Genomic DNA, 23479 nt, shown 5'->3' on the forward strand with positions numbered 1-23479 from the left:
TAAGGGCTTTTTATATGTGAATACTAAGCTTATTTTAAGCTGTCTGCTTTGCGTGCATCTAGTTTGTGTGATGTCAGCTGGCCGGCTGCCAAGCACGTAAAGCTGCAATCGCACAAGTTAAATGTGTGCAAATTGTGAGTCTCCTGTGCTGCTGTTGCCAAGCTATCCTGGTCCAGTTACGGGTCACAGCTGTTTCACCAGCAGAAGCTGGGAAAAGGCTCTCTTAGCCACTGAGCACACCTGGACCTCCAGTGACAAAACTGGATTCAGAAGCACCTCCAGGCTGTGTACCTGCTACGCTGGAGTGCAGGAAACCCTCTCCAGGGCAGGAAAGGAGATCAAGAAGAAGGAGCAAGGTTGCACTCTTGATCAAAATCATCCCATCAGGCCAGCCACAGCTGGAACGGGTCTCGATAATCTGTACTTGCCACAACCTTCTTGACCACCTTCCCCCCAAAAAGTGAGTGCCTGCAACTGGTCAGTAGTTAGTCCAAACTAAAGAGTCAGCTTCTTTGGGAGTGGCCATACCCCTGCCTCTTTCAAGGTGGTAGGGACCATCTCCTTATGCAGCGAAGGATTAACCATTTACATAGCTATTGGGCAGAATCCATTGATTATGCATAGGAAGCTATAACAATTTCCATTTCATTGCATCTGAACCTACTTGCACCAGTTCTTTCCACTCTATACATGTCACTCAGCCAAGACAGGAAAAAAATTCCAAGCTTGCTGTGGGTCCATTCGATGTAGGGCGATAGCATCTTTCTTCAGGCCTGTGATATATCCTTTTCTCCAAGGTGCCAATTGTGAGATCAACTTCGATGACTGTGCCAGCAACCCCTGTGATTATGGCATCTGCCGCGATGGCATCAATCGTTATGACTGCATCTGCAAACCTGGCTTCACAGGTGATGGCTGGGAGAATGAATTGCTGGTCGGGAATGGGGCAGAAGTAGGGGAAATTGAAGAGGGTCATAGTCAACAGCTACAGCTTTAATCAAGAGAGAATACCATGGCAGAATCTACAAGTGTTTGGCTTTGCAGGCAGAGCTTGAGGTAGCACTGCTCAATAGATGCTATAGGATTTAATCCATGCCTGGTGAAGGGGACAAAGCTGGATGAAAGCAGCAAGAAGTTTATTCTTGGCCACTCTGTTGCTGAGCAGTCCTTTCTCCCACTTAGGTCCCCTGTGCAACGTGGAGATTAATGAATGCGCCTCCAACCCCTGTAAGAATGGTGGCACCTGTGTGGATGGTGAAGACGGCTTCTCTTGCCTTTGCCCCGAGGGATTCCATGATCCACATTGCTATTCAGAAGTGGACGAGTGCAGCAGCAGCCCATGTGTGCATGGCACATGTCACGACAACATCAATGGGTGAGAACTGATTACCCCAGTGCATGAGCTGCTGCAGCAGGAGTAGGCAGGCTTTGCTCCTGTTGTTCCCATGAGGTGGCTCTGAAGACAGGAGTGGATTAAGTCACTTCCTACAGGCCAGTCAAATGGGCTAACAATGGGTGGTGCTTCTTGGAGGGTGTAAGAAAGCTTTCCCTCTTCATCCTTTCTTTCCCCCCTTCTTTCCTCTGCAGGTACCAGTGTAAGTGTGAGCCAGGCTGGGCTGGCACCAACTGTGATGTGAACCACAACGAGTGTGAATCCAACCCATGCCAGCATGGAGGGACGTGCACTGACTATGTCAATGGCTATCGTTGCAAGTGCAAAGAAGGCTTTCAGGGTATGCGTCTCTATAGCTTCCTTGCCTTGCTTTTGTTGCCCGAACTTTACACCATGCTCAACCTCTGTCTAGCTCTTCTGTAGCCCAAGATACATATCTCACCCACATACTGTTTTTCATCTCTTGCCATCTCTGGATAATACTCTGCCTGTTGTCCAAAGTTATGCCTTCTATGTAACCTTCAGTGTTTGAGCCATCTAGATCTATGAGGGATTTGTAGGTATCTGAACCCAGCTTCCCCCCAGTTCCATTTTCTGGTCCTTCATGGGAGCTGATGTTGGTTGGTGGCATTACAAGTGGGAGAAAGATTCATCTTCAGGGATATCTGTGTTCATGGGGGACCTTAATACTTATCTGGTTCTTCTGCAGGGACCTACTGCCAGACCAACATAAATGACTGTGCCTCCAACCCTTGCCTCAACCAGGGCACCTGCACTGATGGCATTGCCAGCTATACCTGTATCTGTGACTTGCCTTACACTGGTGAGCTTTGTGGGCAGTGGGGAACACCTGAACATCTTCTGCAAAACTTAATTCTTGTTAAGGGACTTGATCTAGTGAAGGGACTTGATGGCAAACTCCATGCCAGGATTTCAGTTGGGAAGGGAGGGATTAATAAGCAGTAATTGTTTGTACATGTTAGAAATTCATATTGCCATGTTAGAAATTCATATTCTGCATTTTAGCCATTCATGGATAAGTAATGCCGATAATGACTAAAGGACAATGGTGTGATAGTTAGGCCACAAATAATGGATGGAGAATATTGCATGTGTCTGTTTCTTCCTCCTTAAAAGATAATACAGTCGTACCTCGGAAGTCCAACGGAATTCATTCCGGAAGTCGTTCGACTTCCAAAACATTCGGAAACCAAGGCACAGCTTCCTATTGGCTGCAGGAAGCTCTTGCAGCCGATCGGAAGCCACGGAAGCTGTGTTGGATGTTGAGGTTCTGAAGAACGTTTGCAAACCAGAACACTCACTTCTGGGTTTGTAGCATTCGGGAGCCAAAACGTTCGACTTGCAAGGCGTTTGGGATCCAAGGTACGACTGTATGTACTTGGGTGCTCTAAAGGGAGAGTGCTTGGAGAGCTGAAATAGATGTGTGTGGTGTGAGAGAGAGAAAGAAAAAGAGAGACTGAGAAACAAAATAAATGATAAGGGATGACATGTTGCCTTTACTATGTTTAGTTCTTGGGAATTGCCACTGTGCATGCTGAGTTCAGGCGACAATGTCACAACATGGGTAGGGAGAAGGATCTGAGTCACTCATCATTTGGTGATGTCACAGGCATTATCCAATAGATGCCTTTGGTATTTGTGCAACTTCCATTCTACAAGTCACTTTAAATTGCAACAGCATCTGCTTTCTGCAAACCACATTTTTAAAGCAGCAATATGTCATGGTTAGGGAGCCTGGAGATGGGTATAAACAAAAGTGCTTCCTCAAAGAAAGACATCTGGATCCATGCAACAAATGACTGGCAGCTAAACATTTGTTACTCTATAAACTGACAAACTGGGAAAGCTCTTGAATTAACTTTATTATATATACCTTATGTATAAAATATAATTCCCACTGACATTACTTTGTGGCTAGACATTTGGTCTCTGAACTTGATTTGTATTCCTGTTGAGTTCAAGACATACATGTTATATAGTTCAGAATAAGATGGCTATTAGGCCAGTGGAAATCCAAACAAGTACCCTTATCTATTTCCCTCCCCACAGGCCGGAATTGTGAGAATGTGCTGGCTCCCTGTTTCCCCAATCCATGTAAGAACAATGGTGTCTGTGACCACACACCGGACTATGAGAGCTTTACCTGTGGTTGTGCACCAGGCTGGCAAGGTACTCAGACTCATGAGCCACATTCTTCCTGTACTTTTCTGAATATTGTGGCATCTAATCCTATGAGCCTATGTGCCAGTTTTATATTTTAATTTGTTTTAATTTTGGGGTGGTTTTTAAATATAAAGGCATTTTTACTAATTTGAGTTTGTATGGCTCACTTTCCTGAGTGTCTTTGGATGGATGTGAAAAAGAAATTTCAGAAGTAAAATTAAATATTTTTACTTGGTTTGACATTCTTGTACTGATTTTACTTCACAAATACCTTTACCAGAAGATCTGCCATTCTAATGTGGCATATTTAGCAATATTCCTGATGGTAATTGTGACTGGATAATCTAATAATTTTCTTATATCTATGCATTCTGTGTGATTGATTATTTGATAGTAGACACATGCTTGGGATATTGTTTTGTTGTTTCCTTCATTGTTGTTGGATTTTTGCTTCTCCACATAGTGGATGCAGCAATATGAAAAAGTCAATAGAAGTGGATGGGGGGGGAGGGGGGAAAACAAACAGTAACCATATTTTCTTATCCCCATAGGGCAGCAATGCCAGATTGACATTAATGAATGTGACCAGGACCCATGTCGAAATAGGGGCACCTGCACCAACACACATGGCAGTTACAGGTGTGCCTGCCGTCCCGGCTACACTGGTACCAACTGTGAGCTGGATATTGATGACTGCAAACCAAGTGAGTTCATTGAGCACATGGGACAACAGGAAAGAACAACCAAGAATCGGAGATCTTGCTAACTATGTTGGTGAGGCAGTATAGCAAAAAGAACTGGGTGAAAGTTCTAGGAAGAAGGAGCACTGGTAGGACAGGAAACCTAATAAAGAACTGGAAACTGGGCAAAAAGGTCATTAGGGGACATCTGCCTTTCCAGGCAGGCTTCCAAGTTCACATTTTGGGAAGTGGCTGTGCCTTGTCATTTGGCTTATGTCTAGAGAATTAAAATGCTAAGACAATTAAATGGTACAGACTAGATGATTTAAGCAAATTTGCTTTCTTTTACCTAAGCATAATCTGTGTTGCATCACGATTGCTAATTGCAAACTCAGAACTTTGAGTGCCAGTGCTTATGTAGCCAAGACAGAACCCTCCATGCATATGAGAGAGGTGTCGGCAGGTCTGGGTGAACCCCAAGTTTTTCACAGGACTACAAGAAGTTTTGAAGGGGAAACACTCCTCTTAAACAGTCCAACAAGACAGAGTAAGCTTACTGACCATGGAATGTTGACGGATTGTTGTGGGTGGGGTGGGTGGGGGAAACTGGCAGGGGGAACAGGAATGCTTAACATAGCAACAATTGCTTGCAGGTTCCATTTGTACTTCAGACTTTTAAACTTTGCAGAACTTGGATTTCTTTGGCTAGGTATAGAATTGTAGAGTTGGAAGGGACCATGAGGGTCATCTAATCCAACCCTATGCAATGCAGGAATCTTTTGCCCAACGTGGGGCTTGAACCCAGAACCCTGAGATTAAGAGTCTCATGCTCTACCGACTGAGCTATTCCAATATAGGCTAGAGCAGTACTAAGAGTAGGCTGTGGACTGTGACTGCAACTGATATTCAGACAGAACTAGATCTTATTTGGATGGAGATGTTTGAATGTAACATTAACTCCTGTTAATGCCAGTGAAAATTCAACATGCCTGTGTCTCTCCTGGATTATGTCCGTGACTCTGCATGTGTGAAGTTAAACATGACAAAAGATCTTAGTCTTTTTGTATTGGAGGATGTCGTAGTGAAAGAGTTGAGAGCTTGTCTTGATCCCTCTGAGTATTCCTATCCCTGCCAACAGATCCTTGCCTGAATGGTGGCTCCTGCCAAGATGGCATCAGTACTTTCATGTGCACCTGCCTGCCAGGCTTCACAGGCATACACTGTGCAACTGAGACCAATGAGTGCCTGAGCAACCCCTGCCGCAATGGCGCCACCTGCACAGACTACGTCAACAGCTACACCTGTACTTGTGCGCCAGGCTGGGCTGGCCTACACTGTGAGCAGAATGTTCAGGAATGCACCGACAGGTGAGCTGATAGTTTGTCATGAGGAACAGTGACTTATGTCTGCCTATCTTTTAACTCGTATTACTCAGAGGGCACATTTTGCAGAATGGATAAAGGTAAAGGGACCCCTGACCATTAGGTCCAGTCGTGGCCAACTCTGGGGTTGCGGCGCTCATCTCGCTTTATTAGCTGAGGGAGACAGCGTACAGCTTCTGGGTCATGTGGCCAGCATGACTAAGCTGCTTCTGGTGAACCAGAGCAGCGCATGGAAACGCCATTTACCTTCCCGCCAGAGCTGTACCTATTTATCTACTTGCACTTTGATGTGCTTTCGAACTGCTAGGTTGGCAGGAGCAGGGACCAAGCAACGGGAGCTCACCCCATCACGGGGATTCGAACCACTGACCTTCTGATTGGCAAGTCCTAGGCTCTGTGGTTTAACCCACAGCACCACCCCGGCCCCATTCATATGAACATAGCCAAACAGCACTATATGATAGGAGTTAGTCAAGAGGGATGGCTTACTGCTGTACAGTTCACATGTTTTATATATTCGAGCTAGTTCCCCACTGTTTCATGTTTAATAAGGACCCAGAGCTTTCTTCTCTGATTTTTAGAACAAAGTGACTGTCTTATTCTAGTAGCAATGTGCGGAAAGGGCTCTGTTCTAGAAAACTCTAGATGGACGAATGGTTCAGAAGTAGGTAGGATCCTGTTTAAAAGGAGACAGTGTACTCCTGTCCCCTCTTTGCTCCTAACTCCTCTGTCAGTAAAAACTGATAATTAGTTATTCATATGAACACAAGACTAAGCCTGGGGTTAAGTGCTGGATGCTATTGGGTGACAAGAACAAGATCTGAAGTTCCCCTGGTTGTCAGTTACAGGCAAATCCAATCCAGTTGTAAAGAATGGTCTAATACTGAGCAAGGAGGGAGGCTTATCACACAGCTGCATTTTTCACTTAGAACAGAAACTTCTGTGTAAGGCAGATGCAAGCCAGCACAACTAGCCAAGTGTTAGCGGGTGGGGTAGGCCTAGCCTATGCTGGGTGTCTCTTGGGGTAGATAACCTCCTTCCTTCCTCCTTCCTTTATTCCTGACTCCTGTACTTTTGTTCCGGCAGCTCCTGCTTCAATGGTGGCACATGCTTGGATGGAGTGAATTCGTACACATGCCACTGCCGGGCTGGCTTCAAAGGATCCCACTGCCAGCATGAGATTGATGAGTGCCAGTCACAGCCCTGCCTCAATGGTGGCGTATGCCAGGATGGTGTGCAGTCCTACCGCTGTACCTGTCCTAAGGGCTACACAGGTTCTCAGTGCCAGGTAATCCACCCCAGGCCTCTGTCGAAAGGGAATAAGGTGGTTCAGGCTTTCTCTTGTTTAAGCCTGAGCCGCTAAGTTTGGGTGGAGTTTACATCTTTTCTATAAAAACCCAGTACATATGCCTTGCAAGCAGGCCCCTAGAGAGGTTGCAGTATGGAGACACCTAATGGAGATGGATTGGGAAGGCGCCTGGGTTTCGTCATCGTTGGTGGGAGCTGGGTGCTTTTATTTTGCCACAAAATCTCTTGCCTTGTCATGCCCCCTCTAGACCCTGCTGGATTTGTGTAGTCGCTCCCCCTGTCAGAATGGTGGCCGCTGTATGCAAACAGGCACTACCTTATCCTGTTCCTGCCCTGGAGGTTGGACTGGGCGTTACTGCGACATCCCCAATGTTTCTTGTGAAGTGGTGGCCAGGAACCGAGGTAAGGAAACATGCTCCAGGGGCAGTGAAACGGAAGCCCTTCTTCCTCATTTACTCTGCTATCTGCTTCCTCAGTGACCTTGATGACGCATGTTTGTCATCCAGGCTCCCCGGCATTATCAGCTTATGCTCACTGGCAAAGCTGATACAGGACTTCCAGAGTTGACACAGAGAATGTTACTTGCCTTCCGTGATGCGGGGACAATGCCCTTGGGTTCACTGGTGCTCCAATCAATATTTCAGACGGCTATTCCCAGTGGCATTGGAAACTAAAAATGCTCAACGTTTGAAGTCAATTTTTCCATGCTTCTAGGGGGCAGAATAAAAGCTGCAAATGTTGTTGCAGAAGTGGTAGTTCTGTATATGAAACTCTGTAATAATTTCAAAATGGTGTGATAATGGCTGAGGGCAATGGAGAGTTGGTCTGGATTCCCTGGTCCTGCTATGGTACTGGAGCACGTTGCATGTTCTGTCACAATTTAACCTCTATTATCAAGACTCTAAAGAGGCTTTTTTTTTTTTTTACATTTTACAGAAATGTAAATTAAAATCTGACTTACGAAACATTGGGATATGTTGTGCTTCCCCAATAAAGTGTCCTTTAAATTGAGGTGGGCAATAAAGTTTAGTGCTTGGAGGAAGCCCTTGGGTTCTGTTCTTATGACCAACTTGCTTGTACAATGTTGCTTCAGTCTTCACTTACCCTGCTTTTAGTCACTTTGTCTAATCATCCTTTGGAAGCAGGAGGGCAGAATATGTGGCAGTACACAATGTGTAATTTGCTTTTCCGTACAATAGGTGTGACCAAAGAGCAAGTGTGTCATTATGGCGGCCGTTGCGTGGATGCTGGCAATACTCACTACTGCATTTGCAAAAAAAGCTACACCGGCAGCTACTGTGAGAGTGAAGTGGACCACTGCCAGTACAACCTGTGTCGAAATGGGGGTACCTGTCGCAGTTTTGTGGGAGACTACGTCTGTGAGGTGAGGGAGTCCTTGCAGCCAGGAACAGGCCAGGGTTCCTGGTGTCTCTTCAGAACTCTGGGAAACCTGGTAACATTTAATGATGAGTTGTTGAATGTCCAGTGAACAATTGTAAAATAAGATAAGAAAATGGCACAAATCTGCAACTTATTTTCCCAGTAATTAAAAAAAAAACAACAACCACGAAAACCCCTCTATTTTCTTCCAAAGTTTTATTTCGTTGAAATATCGATATGGATTATAATTGTTTTCCCACTACTGCAACCTTCCTTACTTTTGGTGTCAATTCCTATTTGATGGCTGGTCAGATTGGTTGAACTTCCGCCATGCCTTACAAAATCCATACATCTTTAGTTTTATTCTTTGCCGCATCATTGTTGCATATCAGCAATGAAGTCCATTGTGTTGTTTCTCAAATTCTCTGTAAGAGTTTTTTCTCATCACGCCAGGCACAGCCAAACCCATATTTATATGCCCTTGTGGGGGATGCAGAGAGTTGTGTTATGTGTAGAAAACAGCCTGCCCTACAAAGTAAAATTTACGGTCATTGCTCCACCCATTTTTGCCTCTGTGGCTCCACCCACCACATGACTACTGGAAGGGAGTATAGCCATCAGAAGGGAATGTAGCCATCAGACTGGAGAAGGTTCACTATCTATGGTCTAGAGACGTTGAAGAAGTACAGCATTACACAGGAACCAAACAGAAATGATACACATTTTTTGTTCATCCACAAGAGCTGCAGTGTTTTCTAACAACATATGTCAGCCATGATCTTGTGATACAGTTTCATAATTATGTTTAATGTTTGTTCTTGCTATGTATTTTCCTTCCTTTTTATGAAGCCAGACTGATCTATTTGTATAAATCTTGGAATAATTTGCCATAGTCTATTTGCTCAAAGTCCCATTGAAGTTTAATAATCTTAATTTGGACAAGAAAGAGGATGGTGCAACTTGAAGGATCTTTCCCTTCCTTATGAAATTGTACTAGTTTTACTTGATTTTACACATCAATAATAGTACAGTTTAACAAACAAAACATAAATTTTAATGGAACCAAGAGCAGGAAACCTTTTCAAGGACGCAAGACTTCAGCCTTTCTGGCCCCTTTGTGCTCATTGCTGTTTTTTCTTGTTTGCTTCTCCTCTACTCCAGTGCCCGCTAGGGTTCGAGGGGAAAAACTGTGAGTATGACATTGATGAGTGTCAGTCACACCCCTGCCAGAATGGAGGGACTTGCATTGATCTTGTTGGCCGCTACATTTGCTCCTGTCCACCTGGAACTCTGGGTAAGTGCTCCTGGGTAAAGGGAGACCTTTACCAATATTACCTGTCGGAGGAAAGTAGCAGACTGGGGAAAGGATTTAAGTTCTTATGGCACAGGTTTTTATTGTTGGATTTGCAGTTTTGTTGAAGAATAGTGAAAGGGAGCTCTGAATTTCCCCTTAGGGCACAGGATGGAGAACATGGGCTCAGAGTTCTCCCAGGCCTCTTTTTGAGGGAGGACAGCTTTAGCAACAGTGCCCAGGGCAATGGATGGATGGATGGATGTTGACTCACTGTTGGGCACCATAAAGGGCGAGGAATCTTGTTTTTTCCACAGAGACAATGCAAGGATTGTGAGAAGGAGGAAGAGGTTTGTCTTCCCTGAGTCTGGATGTTTAATGTGATTGCGTGTTTGTCATCTCTCTAGGTGTCTTGTGTGAAATAAATGAAGATGATTGTGCTATGAATCCTGGCTCCCGGGTCCCCAAATGCCTCAACAATGGGACATGTGTGGACAGAGTTGGTGGCTACCGATGCAGCTGCCCACCAGGTTTCACAGGCGAGCGCTGTGAGGGAGACATCAATGAGTGCCAGTCCAACCATTGCCACCCACGCAACACACTTGATTGCGTCCAGGAAGCCAGTGACTACCACTGCATTTGCAAGCCAGGCTACACTGGTGAGTGACAGTGTGTTCTTTTTTCATGTGGCTGATGTGTGCAAGGAGCAAGGGAGAGTGTGCCCAAAGCGGACCCCAGTGATGTGTAGAGGAGCCAGGCTCAAGGGCTGCAAGTAGGAAGACTCTCCCCTGTAAAGAAGTTAGGAGTTCATCTTCAACCAAGTGGGTGGAGGGGAATCCAGCTGTGCAGCTAAATGCATATTTGTGATCTAAAACAAAGATTGGAATGGTGACTGGATGAGATGGGCCTCTTTGGCCATTTCAGTGAGCAAATATGAGCTTTGAGAACTAGTGCTAAGATGCAAGGCCAAATATAGCAGGGTGGTGGTCTTTGGGGGTAGGTTCTGTTGGAATCCATCAGTAATACTCTTGTTTTTCATATCCTCAGGCCGCCATTGCAAGAACATTGTGAATGCATGTGACTCTCAACCTTGCCAGAATGGTGGGAAGTGTAATCCGGCAGTCAACCTGCCTCTAGGCTACACCTGCCACTGTCCCCGGGTGAGTCCCCTACAACACAGCTGCTTACAGCAAGTGGCTAATGCAACTCCTATACACAAACATTGCAAGGGGCTAGGCGAGGGAGAGAAAGGAAGACTGCGGTTGGGAGGATTAGGTGGGGGAACCGTTAGGTTGACATGTTGGTGCTGTGCTATGAATGAGTTTCAGTACCTGTTAGGACAAGGTTTCTGTCTGGGAGGCTTTTTGGAGGTAGAGAGTTTAGTGTCCTCCAATGCAACGCTTGTCATGGAAGGAGTTTCTATTTGGGAGTGGCAGGAAACAATTCTGCCGTGTGATCTTGTGGGAATTCTGGTTGTGAAACCTGCAAGAGAAGTTTGATGCAGTGCCATAACACAATGCAGAAGTCTAATATTGGGTAATAAGGGGAGATGGTGTTGGTGAATGGTGCCCAGTACTGGAGGATGTGGGGTGTGGGAAGGTACTTCTTGAGGGCAGGTTATGGGTGCTGGGCCTTGAGATTTGTGGAGGGAAGAATTTACTCACCAAGCTGAGCGCTTGTAAGAGAGCAGCTATGGTGCCAGAGGCTTTCTGTTGTAAGGCCAGCAGTTGGAGCGATTTGAGGGCTTGGCCGGCTTTCCAATCCTAACTCTGCTTGTTATTCTTTTCCAGGGTTATTCAGGCATCCGCTGTGAGCGCATGCTCTCCTGCCGGGAACTCTCCTGCTTCAATGGTGGCAGCTGCCGGACCACAGCGCTGGGTCCTCGCTGCTCCTGCCTGCCTGGGTGGGCTGGACCGGAATGCCGCCTGCATGCCAACAGCAGCTGTGCCAGCATGCCCTGCCACAATGGGGGTGCTTGCCATGAGACTGCTGACCCCCCTTATTTTCAGTGCCTTTGTCTTGGTGACTACACGGGGTTTCGCTGCCAGACCCGCACTCTGAAGCTCCCTGAGGTCCACTGCCCGCTGAAGGAGTGTGCTGCAAAGGCTGGGGATTTCTACTGTGACAAGATGTGCAACAGTCCAGCCTGCCACTGGGATGGCGGTGACTGTTCCCTGCGAGTCGATGATCCCTGGAAGCAGTGCGAGAGCCCCCTGTGCTTGCAGCTCTTCAACAACAGCCAGTGTGATGAGATGTGCAACACTGCCGAGTGCCTTTATGACAACTTTGACTGCAAGAGCCATGAGTCCAGCTGCAAGTGAGTCCTGCCACTGCCTCTTGAGTAGGGGAGACATCTAGTTGTGTATACTGTACCAGAGACCCCTGGAATCAAGGGCCACCCCAACTAAATGAGGAACCAAGACTTATTTTAGGCAGCGTAGGGGTGCTTTGCACAAACACGGGTGCTTCCACTGAGACCTATGAATTTATATCTGTCCCTTTGTCCGACACCAAACATGGCAGAGTCTTGGTATTATTTGCATGGATTCCTTCTATGTGTTCCACTTGACTAGCTCTGAGACTTGGCCATGTTAGCTGTGGGGTGTAGGAATCCGCTGCAGACCCATAATGCCTTGTGCCCTTTCCTCCTTAGGGCTTAACAAGGCACCAGTGAGCTGTATTGGCACAGGGTTGGTTATGACAGGCATGACTCAGTTCCTTCTCCTCCTCCTTCTTCCACAGCCCTGTCTATGAGAAATACTGCTCAGATCACTTTGCTGATGGGCACTGTGACCAGGGCTGCAACAACGAAGAGTGTGGCTGGGATGGGCTGGACTGTGCACTGGAGGTGCCTGAGCGCTTGGCGGACGGCGTTCTGGTCATCACTGTGCTGCTACACCCTGACGAATTGCTCCGCACAAGCACCATCTTCCTGCAGAAGCTGAGTTCCATTTTGAGAACCTCCTTGCGCTTCCGCCGTGACAAGGACGGTAACTTCATGATCAAGCCATATTACGGGTCTGGCAGTCGGACGCCGTATTATGGATCTGGCGGTCGGCAACGCAGGGAACTGGAACAAGAGATTATTGGGTGAGTCACACAGAGTTGCTGAAGAAAAGCAAGGAACTTTGGGGGTTCAGAGAGCTGCTTGGTGGTGGTGGTGGTGGTGGTGGTGGGGTTATAGGACCCAGGCCTCAAGGAACATGGAGGGAGGGATATAAGAAGGTTCTGAATTGGAAGGAGAGGTAGTTGGGCCCAGAGGCTCAGCTAAACTACTTCCAACAGCCTTCACAGAATAGGGCAGCTGTGAAAAACAACAACTGTAGAACTGGCATACAAATCTGAGGGTTCTGAGGAAATACTAACAAATCCACAAAAACTGTTTTGGAGCTGATAACAGGATTATTTAGTGATAGATTTCCATAACTAGACGGGAGTTCGTTCAAGCGTTTTTAGATAACTTTATTATATTATTCAAGAACCGCTTCTGATGTCTAACTGCTTTCTTAGCCAAAGTACCAGAAGGTGGCTAATGAAATAAAAGAAGCAAGTGAGTGTCTGAGATAGTGGTGGATCTCTGGAAGCTTTAGGCTAATGCCAAGCAAGTGGGTTGCATGCATCGTTAAGAACAAACGGGGTAAATGTGATTTGCTTAGGAAGAGTCAGCCTGCATTTTGTAGGAAGAGATTGTGCTCCACAAATACATTAGGATTATTAAAGCTGCTGATAGGATCTTGGGTGGTCTTTTCCTTGATGTGTGTATTTGGAAGTGCCCATTCTAAAATTCAGTGTGTAAAAAGCAACAGACCTTGTTTCCTGCCCCAAAGGATGAATGGGGAGCAGGACCTTTTGTGGAGCTGGCTGACTTGCCTTGTCCTAGGATTGTGTGTGCTACTAGATAAGGAGTTCTAGGCCCTCGTAACACTTGCTTCTTCCTCCAGGTCTGAGGTCACTCTTGAGATTGATAACCGACTCTGCTACCAGGCTTCAGACAAGTGCTTTCCTGATGCAGATAGTGCTGCAGACTACCTGGCTGCCCTGTCAGCGGTGGAGCGCCTGGAGTTCCCATACCCCCTCAAGGCTGTGCGAGGTGAGGGCAGCAGAGGAGTCATTTGCCGGAAGCAGAATTTGACTGGGTTTGGACTTTACAGGAAGGTCATGACAGGGTCTCCTAATAGGGCGGTATTGTTTCTACAGGTGAAAAGATCAAAGAGGAAGGCGAACTTAAGCTGGTGCCATTGCTGGTGGTGGCATGCCTGATTCTGCTGGTGATCCTGGTGCTGGGTGTGCTAGTGGCACGGCGCAAAAGAGAGCACAGCACCCTCTGGTTCCCTGAAGGCTTCAGTCTGAAGAAAGAGAGCAGCAATAAGAACCGGCGTGAGCCTGTGGGTCAGGATGCCCTAGGCATGAAGTAAGAGCCTTTCATTCACCCAGAATGAAACCCCAGTTCCTGCAGCAGGTTTCAGCTTCTGCAGGAGATGGTCAGCTATCTGTGGCTTGTACTTGCTCCCAATTGTGCTTTAGTTAGCTGATGGAGAACTTTTCCTTCATTTTGTGGTGTGATGTGGGAAAGAGCAAGAGGGTGTAAGCCCATAGCCTTGGTGTTTGCCCTGCACTACTGCTTGACTTCACTGTGTATCTTTCCCCCTGCTGCAGGAATATTGGCAAAGGAGAGAGCCTAATACCAGACAGCTCAGAAGACTGGCTGGAAGAATGCCCAGAGGCCAAGCGACTAAAGGTATTCCTTTTGAGACTTTGCCTGGCTTAAGAAAGGGGATTCCAGCTCCTCACAAGAGCTACCCCACTGCCTCCCCCGCCCTCTCTCTTGGTGTCCGCAGGTATTACTCCCTGCATCAGACTACTGTGGGCCTGACTCATTAGTGTTTGCAAGCAGCAATGAAGTAGTTTGATGCACTAGGTGAATAGGCGCATATTATGTCTTTCCATAATAGCTACAGGCCCGTGTTCATCCTTGCCAGGTGGAGGAGCCAGCCATAGATCGTGAAGATCCTGTGGACTGCCGTCAATGGACACAGCATCACTTGGTGGCAGCAGACATCCGCATGCCACCATCTATGGCCCTGACGCCACCCCAGGGTGAATTTGATACTGACTGCATGGACGTCAATGTCCGTGGACCAGGTAATTGGGAATAAGGGCAGCGAGTTGGGTCTGTGAGCGCTCATACGGAGCTTTTGCAGACAGTGTCTGATGAACAGAATAGATCTGTTACTTCCTGTCTTCTGTAACAAGTCCCAACATGTTTTGTTCTAATCCAGTATGTGGCACATGGGAGAGGAGAAACAGAGCAAATCTTTTAACAAAAGCCAAACACAACAGCAACAACCCTTGTTGGGATCTCCTTACAGATGGTTTCACTCCACTTATGTTGGCCTCCTTCCGTGGTGGTGGTGAAATGGAGACTGAACTGGCTGAGGAAGAGGAAGCAGATGACTCCTCTGCCAACATAATCTCGGACCTAATCTGCCAGGGGGCTAACCTGAGTGCCCAGACAGACCGCACAGGGGAAACTGCCCTGCATTTGGCTGCCAGATATGCACGGGCAGATGCTACCAAGCGCTTGCTGGATGCTGGTGCTGATACCAATGCACAAGACAACACAGGGCGCACACCACTTCATGCTGCCGTGACTGCTGATGCCCAGGGAGTCTTCCAGGTGGGTCTCACCCAATGGACTAGTGTGGCCTTTTAAATCCTGGACATAAATCCCCTTCCTCTGCCTTGCCCATGTTAACAGCATGCTCCAGTTCCCTTTTTAAGTGGAGAGCCACTGTGATGGTTACCACCTGGAAGTTATGAGTGTTATCCACCCATTACCTCTCTGGGGACACGATGAAAAGTTAGTTAGCCTGGCTGTACTTTGCATTGATAAGAGTGAATGGGAACCTAAGAACTGTACTTGAGGCGATAGTGTTACTGTGCACACGCTGCCTTGGATGGTGTGTGTTTTTGGCACCAACCTAACACACCAACATGTTCTGTTGCTAGATCCTGATCCGGAATCGATCTACAGACTTGGATGCCCGAATGGGGGATGGTTCAACAGCACTGATCCTAGCAGCCAGGCTGGCTGTTGAGGGCATGGTGGAGGAGCTGATTGTCTGCCACGCTGATGTCAATGCTGTGGATGAGATGGGTACGTAACCCCCAGAGAGGCTGCGGGGCTGAGTTCTTTTACTTGGCTAGTCTGCATTATGCTAGACTTCAGCGGGAGGCCTCCTCAGAACTACAACATGCATTGCAAATGTATTCCAAATTAATGCCGCAAATGCACTGGCTGAACCTCCAGTCTGGTTGCCCTGGGCATTTCTCAGGCATCAGCAAATCACTTGGCCATTCTCCTGACTCCTGCTTCCCTCTCTAAGCTCCTTAGATGCATTCTGATGAGGCTCTGCAAGGCAAGAGCCACTGCCATCATAGAGCCCTGAGTGCCAGAGGTGGAGGGAGCAAAAGGATGGACTACACACATGATAAGGGAGTGTGGGATTATTATTTCTCTCTCTCTCTCGTCACATTCTTGAGAGTCAATAGGACCGCCCCCCACTCTCTCTGCTACCTATTTTTTACTGGCTCTTCTTTTTTCAGTCTGCCTACTGAACTGCTGGAAAGGGGACAGAAAAATCTTGCCAGAACTGATTGGGTGCAGAGGATTTCCCTCTCCAAGCATCCATTGCTGATGTCCCTCTTCCCATATCTCGCCCCCAGCCAGAGCTCTAAACTATTTGCTTGCAGAGGGCATCCCCTGCCCTTCCATCATTCCACCCATTTTGCCTTTTCCCATTCCAATCCACCACCCTGCCCTCCTTTCTCCCTATCCCACTCGCATGAAAATAAGCCAAGATCCATGTGTGGCCCTCGTTCCTGATGTATGGAGACAATGCCTTACTGTATGGAGGCATATTAAGAGAGTAGGGCATGGTCTTGGTGTGCAGGGTCGAAATGACAGAAGACCTTCTGGGGAACCTGCTGGTGATTCTGGGGACCCTGTAGCTACTTGACTCTTGCATGGACATGCATCTCCATAACAAAGCAGCTGACTCGCTGAGAGGACAAATCCAGAGTCTACAGAAGGTCCAGCATTAAAGCACAGAATGAGCAGCAACAGGCGAGGATGGTAACGAGGAGCAAGGTGGTAGCTTTAGATTGAGGAGAGTTAGGGGAGCTGATGCAGCAGAATACTTCTAGTGGGATCTGAGACTCTGATACTGAGAACTTACAGTAATCCTCATGGTGTCATTCCTCTCAGGTAAATCAGCCCTGCACTGGGCAGCAGCTGTCAACAATGTAGAGGCCACGATTGCGCTGCTGAAGAATGGAGCCAACAAGGACATGCAGGACAGCAAAGTAAGTTCTTTATTGCATTTGTTTTTCATGTGATGCTTTAAGTTTCATGTGTCCCCATAACTTGGCAGAATCACATCCGTTGCTGTAGGCTCCTTCTGACAGGAGCAGCTCTTTCCATCCCTGTAAATGTCTTTAAGCTAGTTCTGGTGACTCCCCTGCCTGTATATGGTGGGGAGGTTTACAGGGAGGCAAGAAGCTCATGGCTCCTTTTCTAGAACGCTTTGTAGTATGTGCTCTTCATCACCCTGTCCTCTCTGCGGCAGGAGGAGACACCGCTGTTCCTGGCAGCCCGGGAAGGCAGTTATGAGGCAGCCAAAATCCTGCTGGATCACTTTGCCAACCGCGAAATCACAGACCACATGGATCGCCTGCCACGCGACGTGGCTCAGGAGCGCTTGCACCACGACATTGTCCGGCTTCTGGACGACTACAACACCGTGCGCAGCCCACAGGGGGCGTTGCCCGCCGGCCACTCCCTCTCCCCTCTCATGTGCCCTCCCAATAGCTTCTTGCCCAGCTTGAAGCCCACGCCACAGGGCAAGAAGAGCCGGCGCCCTAGCACCAAGAACGCGACGGCAGGCAGCAGCGCCAGCCTGGCAAGGGAGAGCAAAGAGGCCAAGGCACGTGCCAAGAAGCTCAACCTGGAGTGCCAAGGCTCTCTCCTGGAGAGCTCTGTCACCCTGTCTCCCGTTGACTCACTGGACTCCCCCTATGTGCCCAACCCTGCCTCGCCAGGGGTCTTCCACCCAGCCAACTCCTCCCTGTCAGTGCCCTCCACTCCCATGGTCCATGGCATGATGGAGGCGCCCTTTGCTGTCAGTCTGGCACGCCTGAGCGACCTGGGGGATGGCACCCTCCTCTCCATGAACCGCCTCTCAGTGCCACCAGGCCGCATGGGGCTCAGCCTGGGCATGGTGAGCCCCGTGGCCATGCCCTTTGATTGGCATGCCCGTGTCCCCACTTCCCAGTGCCAGCCAATCATAGGGGTTGTGCACCCTGCCGCCTCCCATCCCAACCTGCACCAATCAGGCCAGGCTTTCCCACCAGGGCTGCTTCTGCCCAGCCACATGGCCATGGGGCACAGCTCCCAGGGTCTGCCCAACTCAGCTCCTCCACAGGCCAAGGAGGCAGCCCAGCCCATGCCCCCGCCAGCTACCACCATGAGAACCAACCAGCCTGTCTCGCCCCAGGAGGCCCAGGGGGCGCCCCGTGCAGGGCCCCCACAGTACCTAAAGCCCGCAGGGGTGGAGGATTACCCGACACCCCCTTCTCAACACAGCTACACACAGGGGCAGGACGCGACCCCCAAGCACTTCCTCCATCCGCCCAGCGAGCACCCCTACCTGACTCCTTCGCCAGAGTCCCCAGAGCAGTGGAGCAGCCCCTCGCCCCACTCCTTGTCCGACTGGTCTGAATCTACTCCCAGCCCGACTGTCCTGGGGCCCAGCCACACCCAGCTGCCTTCGGTGGAGCCATCCGCTAAGATGCAGGTGTTTGCGTGAGGAGGCGGGTGGTGGAGCAGATCCCAGAGGCCTGTGTCCCTCTGTGGCCCCCATTGGGGCCTGCACTTGCCTCAGGGGCTCCTGTCGTCGTTTCCCCTGACTGTGTTTTTATAAGAGAAAAACTCAAGTGTAAAAAGGTTTTTTTAAAAAATAAAATAAAATATGCCTGGTCTTGGAGGGGGAAGGCATGGCCTCCCCCCCGTTCCCTCACTGCCACAGAGCCCAGGCTGGCCCTCTCCCTCCCCCTCCCCTGTAACCATGGCAATGAGGTTTCAGGGGAGGATTTTTTTTTTTAAAAAAAGAAATAAACTTTTTTTTTTTGTATAAACACTGCATTTACTCCAAACGCTTTATTTTTTACAATGTATGCAATGTCAGAACCCCTGTCTTGCCACTCTTCTTCCTATGGGTCTTGAGCTGTGAGGAATGGAGAGGAAACTGTGCCCCTTGCTCCCCCCCCTCTGCATGGCACTGTCTCTCGGGTCGAGCACCCACCTCCCCTCCCACCATGTTGGGGCGGGATTCTGCTCACTGTATTTGTGTACTGGGTACGCAGCATTAGCCCAGACTGGCATTGCTATGCAGAGGGTCGAGCCCCAAACCTGCCCGCTGTCCCGCAGGAAACTAAGCCCCATAGCCCCCCCCCAAACTTGGCACTTCTTCACATTCCAGGTTAATTTATTCATCTTAAATTCTACAGCATTCCCACCCTGTCCCCCACAAAATCCCCCTTGACTTTCCAAATTGCTTCAGCTAACGCTAGCCATGGTCATGGGGATTTTTTCAGTCTCCAGAGTATTCTGAGCCACTCTTGTTTTCCCCTTTTTATTATTATATTTTATTATTATTATTCCCGGCCTTTACTAACATTCCTCCCATCTGGTCCAAGGCCGCCTTCGGCCTACATCGGCAAGTTACATGTTCCCTGTACGACGAGTTCCTTGCCCCTGCGGTACTGCGTGGGAATCTTGGGGGCAGCCCCAGACACTAAAAAGAGTTTCACTCTGTCGTGAAAGGTACTGAGATAGAACACAAAAGGCTTCTTCTGTTTCTCCTCAGAAACATCTGGCCCCAGCAGCCAACTACCTACACTTTCCTCACTCCCTGACCCCCCTCCCCTTCGCACTCTGTACATTCCAGCTATCCCTGGCTGTAAATACTGCTGGTGGGAGCAGGGGCCCAGGCAGGACCTTGGTCCGGTGGGGACCGCTGCTTCCTTCCCACCCCACCCCCTTCCCTTCCCATGCTCTGTAGCAATAGTGGGGGAATGGCCCTGCGCAAGTCAGACCTCTCTTGTCATAGAAGGACCATTTCTAGCTCATTTAAATAAATAAACAAAAAAACTTTTTTAAAAAAACAAATTAAAAAAAAAATCCAGTGTAAACCAAGTAGCTTTAAAGCAGCTGGGTGCTTTGTGTACAGAGCGGCTTGAGCCGCGGCATAATAAACATAGCTAATAAGGAAATCGCCTCTGCTTCCTCTGTGTGTCTTTTGTTTCGTAGTTGCAAGTTCCGGCTGTGTAGCAAGCTACTACATATTTACATATATCTATACAGTGGTACCTCGGGTTAAGAACTTAATTTGTTCCGGAGGTCCGCTCTTAACCTGAAACTGTTCTTAACCTGAAGCACCACTTTAGCTAATGGGGCCACCATGCCGCCGGAGCACGATTTCTGTTCTCATCCTGAAGCAAAGTTCTTAACCTGAGGTAATATTTCTGGGTTAGTGGAGTCTATAACCTGAAGCATATGTAACCTGAAGCGTTTGTAACCCGAGGTACCGCTGTAGTCTACTACAAATAGATTCAATAGGTTTTGTCTTGTTTTCCTTCCATTCTGGGTCACTATGGAATACAGCCGTACCTTGGGTCTCGAACGCCTTGTGACTCAAACGTTTTGGCTCCCGAACGCCACAAACCCGGAAGTGAGTGTTCCAGTCTGCGAACGTTCTTTGGAACCCGAACGTCCCGCTGCTTCTGCAGCTTCCGATTGAGTGCAGGAAGCTCCTGCAGCCAATTGGGAGCCACGCCTTGCTTTTGGAACGTTTTCAGAAGTCAAACGGACTTCTGGAATGGATTCTGTTTGAGAACCAAGGTACGACTCTACTATCAAAGGTTCTTCCACCAGCACCCTTTCAAATGCCTGCTCTCTGTGACTTCTCCAGTGTTGTAGCATTTGAAAGAAGGTTGCTGGCTTTCAAGAGCGTTGCTGTGACCGATGTGCTTAGAAGCACAGGTCCATAGGCTTTCCATTATTGGATTTTGAACTTCCTACCATAAGGGGATCCTTTTGACGTTCATTATTCTGCCACGGAAATATGGAACTGTTTTAGGGCTCACCCTTGATTCGATATGGGGCACTGGCCATGTCTTTTGGGCTTCACTGTTGCTGCACATGAACTGAGGACACGCACAATGCTTCCTGGCAGCTGCACATTGTAGGAGCAGTGGCTAAGCTGTCTTTCAGCAAATCATCTAATGGAAGAACCTCTGATAAACCCCACAGTTTTAGAAAACAAAAACACTTTTTACAAGCAGAAATGCCTTTAAAAAGGTTACGTCGCCATCACAACAGAGAAAAATAAATACATACTTTCCTCGCAAACTTCCATTTCTTTAGCAGGGTCTTAATGCTTTTTCTTGCCTCGGATTTCACCTGAGGTTTATGTTTGCTGAGTCATCAAAGCAATATGACGTCACAGCATTCCAAACATGATTTGCAAATGAACAATCAATGGTGTTCTGTTTGGTTTCCCCAGAGCGGGGGCGGGAAATCTATTGCTTCCTAAACTGAAGCTGGCTTGCGCTTGCAAGTTGCCAGGATTAATCTTAATCTATGTGCATGTAATGCTTTCTCATCTGTGGCAGCACAATGCAGAGACAGGAACTGATACAACCTTGGAAGTTTCACTGCTAAAAATATCTGTGCTGAAAAGAAGTTGGGATACATTACTTTGGTTTCCCACATACGAAGCAGTCTATGGAGAGAAACATTGCCTTAACCAGAGAATCTAACCTTGTGGTGTGTTTGGGTATGGTGGTTGATGGGACGTCCCAGTTTTTCCCATGCAAGCATATTGAAGACTTCTGAAGAAGGAGCACAGAGTGAAATACCCAACAGAAGCAGCAAGCAACAGATAGTGGACACAGGAATCAACAACCATATATGAAACCTTGTCTTTTCTTGGGGGTAAATCATGAGCTGTTTCATAGACACTGAAAAAGCTGCCCCTTGAATAGCTAATACAGTAAGAAGATTTAAGAACTCACCTTCCTGAGATCATATTTTAATACAGTACTTCATCCAATAAAGGATGTGACTGACTAACGATAGAACTCCGCTGCCCAGAGAGGCTGGGGAAACCCAGCCAGATGGGTGGGGTAGAAATAATAAATTATTATTGTTAAAATTACTATTATATCTCCCAGGAATGTCCAGGAAACTGCCTTGAGAAGGCATGTTTCATTTTTACTTTAGGTTGGCAAGTATCATCAAGCTCCACAAGGCCTGCAATATTCTACCTCCCCGTTAGGCCCCCTAATAGTTCTGTTCAGTTATTCCCTGTGTAGTCTGTCCCTCCTCTTTTTAAACATTTTCAGTCTTATTGCTATAGCAGTTGCTCACCACTGTGTGGCAGCAGAGATGGTAAAGCTGCCAACTCATGCTGGGCCGTTCTAAAGGACTGCGTTTTCTACTACGAGTTTATTGCACACATAAATAAAATACAAATAGTAGTATCCTTTAATAATTTAGAGTTTCCTGGCACCCTAAGAACAAAAAAAAATTATTGGGCTTCAGATTTTTGTGAGTGTGAACCCATTTTATCAGACCTGTGAAGAAGAAGGTTCAGCCTCCCCACCCCCCTCCACCAACCTGGTGCCCTTGAGACATTTTGGGCTACAACTTCCATAAAATGCTGTCCTGTTTGGTTATTAAGGAAGAAAGCCACTTCACTTACCTGCTCAAATGGCTCTTGCCCACAGACATTTATGCCACAATAAATTTGTTAGGTCTTTAAAGTATCCCAAGGTTCTGGTCTTGTTTTGCTGCGGCAGCCTAATATGGCCTCTGAAAACCAAAGTTTTGCAGCCCCGAATCAGTGAAAATGTCAGAGATCCTGCGTATGGGAAAGTGCCTATAGGAACCAAGTACAGTGGTACCTCAGGTTAAGTACTTAATTCGTTCTGGAGGTCCGTTCTTAACCTGAAACTGTTCTTAACCTGAAGCACCACTTTAGCTAATGGGGCCTCCCGCTGCTGCCGCGCCGCCGGAGCACAATTTCTGTTCTCATCCTGAAGCAAAGTTCTTAACCCGAGGTACTGTTTCTGGGTTAGCGGAGTCTGTAACCTGAAGCATATGTAACCTGAAGCGTATGTAACCCGAAGTGCCACTGTACTGGTATTACAAATTGCAGCTGGGATGCTACCCTGAAAAATGAAGGTGTTAAGTGTGATGAGCCTGATTTAAATCACTTCACAGGGTGGGCCTGCACACAGAATAATTTACACTGGGCCACCATAACGTAAGCTATATAGTTTGTGGTGACACAGTGAGTGTCACTCCGTCCACGTTAGAAGCTACTATCAGGCGTAGACATCATATGTTTTCTGAGGGCCATGCTTCAGCTAGAGGCCCACTGCCACCCCTTAAACCCCCTGGCCCTGATCTTCCTCTTCCTTGTTCTGCTACTGCCTGTTCACCTGCCCGCTTGGAGTGAGCAAGAAGGGACTAGTCTGCTTACTGGTGCACCTCCTGATATATGTGCAGGCTGCACCCAGATAAATAGGGAAAGCAAAACGGGTGGCAGTGACAGTCGTAAAGGGGTGGTGGATCCACTAAGACCATCTTGCTCAAGGCCCTCTCAAAAACTGACTGCTATGAATGAGCAGCTCCCCAGAGGAAAGTGTTGCCTTTAATACAATCCTTAGTTTCCGTCTTTTGCTACAGGCAAGATGGTCTTTTAGATGCAGCCATTAGTATTGCTTTAGGCTGGCC

The 23479-nt window shown here is 47.8% G+C and overlaps 1 protein-coding gene across 4 annotated transcripts in view; it reads left to right on the forward strand.

Annotated features, from left to right (window-relative positions):
• The window catches only part of NOTCH3 (notch receptor 3), a 57350-nt gene extending 37400 nt beyond the window's left edge, over window positions 1-19950 (forward strand). Inside the window, exons 12-34 of one of the 4 annotated variants that reach the window (XM_082212229.1) lie at window positions 798-908; window positions 1183-1375; window positions 1588-1733; window positions 2103-2216; window positions 3464-3583; window positions 4129-4281; window positions 5396-5624; window positions 6726-6927; window positions 7196-7349; window positions 8147-8331; window positions 9489-9621; window positions 10026-10277; window positions 10666-10778; window positions 11409-11935; window positions 12361-12708; window positions 13560-13708; window positions 13816-14029; window positions 14275-14356; window positions 14571-14760; window positions 14898-15295; window positions 15628-15775; window positions 16886-16983; window positions 17247-19950. In XM_082212229.1, the coding sequence (XP_082068355.1) occupies window positions 798-908; window positions 1183-1375; window positions 1588-1733; window positions 2103-2216; window positions 3464-3583; window positions 4129-4281; window positions 5396-5624; window positions 6726-6927; window positions 7196-7349; window positions 8147-8331; window positions 9489-9621; window positions 10026-10277; window positions 10666-10778; window positions 11409-11935; window positions 12361-12708; window positions 13560-13708; window positions 13816-14029; window positions 14275-14356; window positions 14571-14760; window positions 14898-15295; window positions 15628-15775; window positions 16886-16983; window positions 17247-18485 (5498 nt within the window). In that variant the 3' untranslated portion in view covers window positions 18486-19950. The remainder of the gene's footprint in view (window positions 1-797; window positions 909-1182; window positions 1376-1587; window positions 1734-2102; window positions 2217-3463; window positions 3584-4128; window positions 4282-5395; window positions 5625-6725; window positions 6928-7195; window positions 7350-8146; window positions 8332-9488; window positions 9622-10025; window positions 10278-10665; window positions 10779-11408; window positions 11936-12360; window positions 12709-13559; window positions 13709-13815; window positions 14030-14274; window positions 14357-14570; window positions 14761-14897; window positions 15296-15627; window positions 15776-16885; window positions 16984-17246) is intronic. The other 3 variants (XM_082212230.1, XM_082212231.1, XM_082212232.1) reach the window with 3 other exon arrangements.
• The last annotated feature ends 3529 nt before the right edge of the window (window positions 19951-23479 follow it).

Source organism: Podarcis vaucheri (assembly GCF_965113315.1).
Source record: "Podarcis vaucheri genome assembly, chromosome: 2".
NCBI classification, from domain to species: domain Eukaryota; kingdom Metazoa; phylum Chordata; class Lepidosauria; order Squamata; family Lacertidae; genus Podarcis; species Podarcis vaucheri.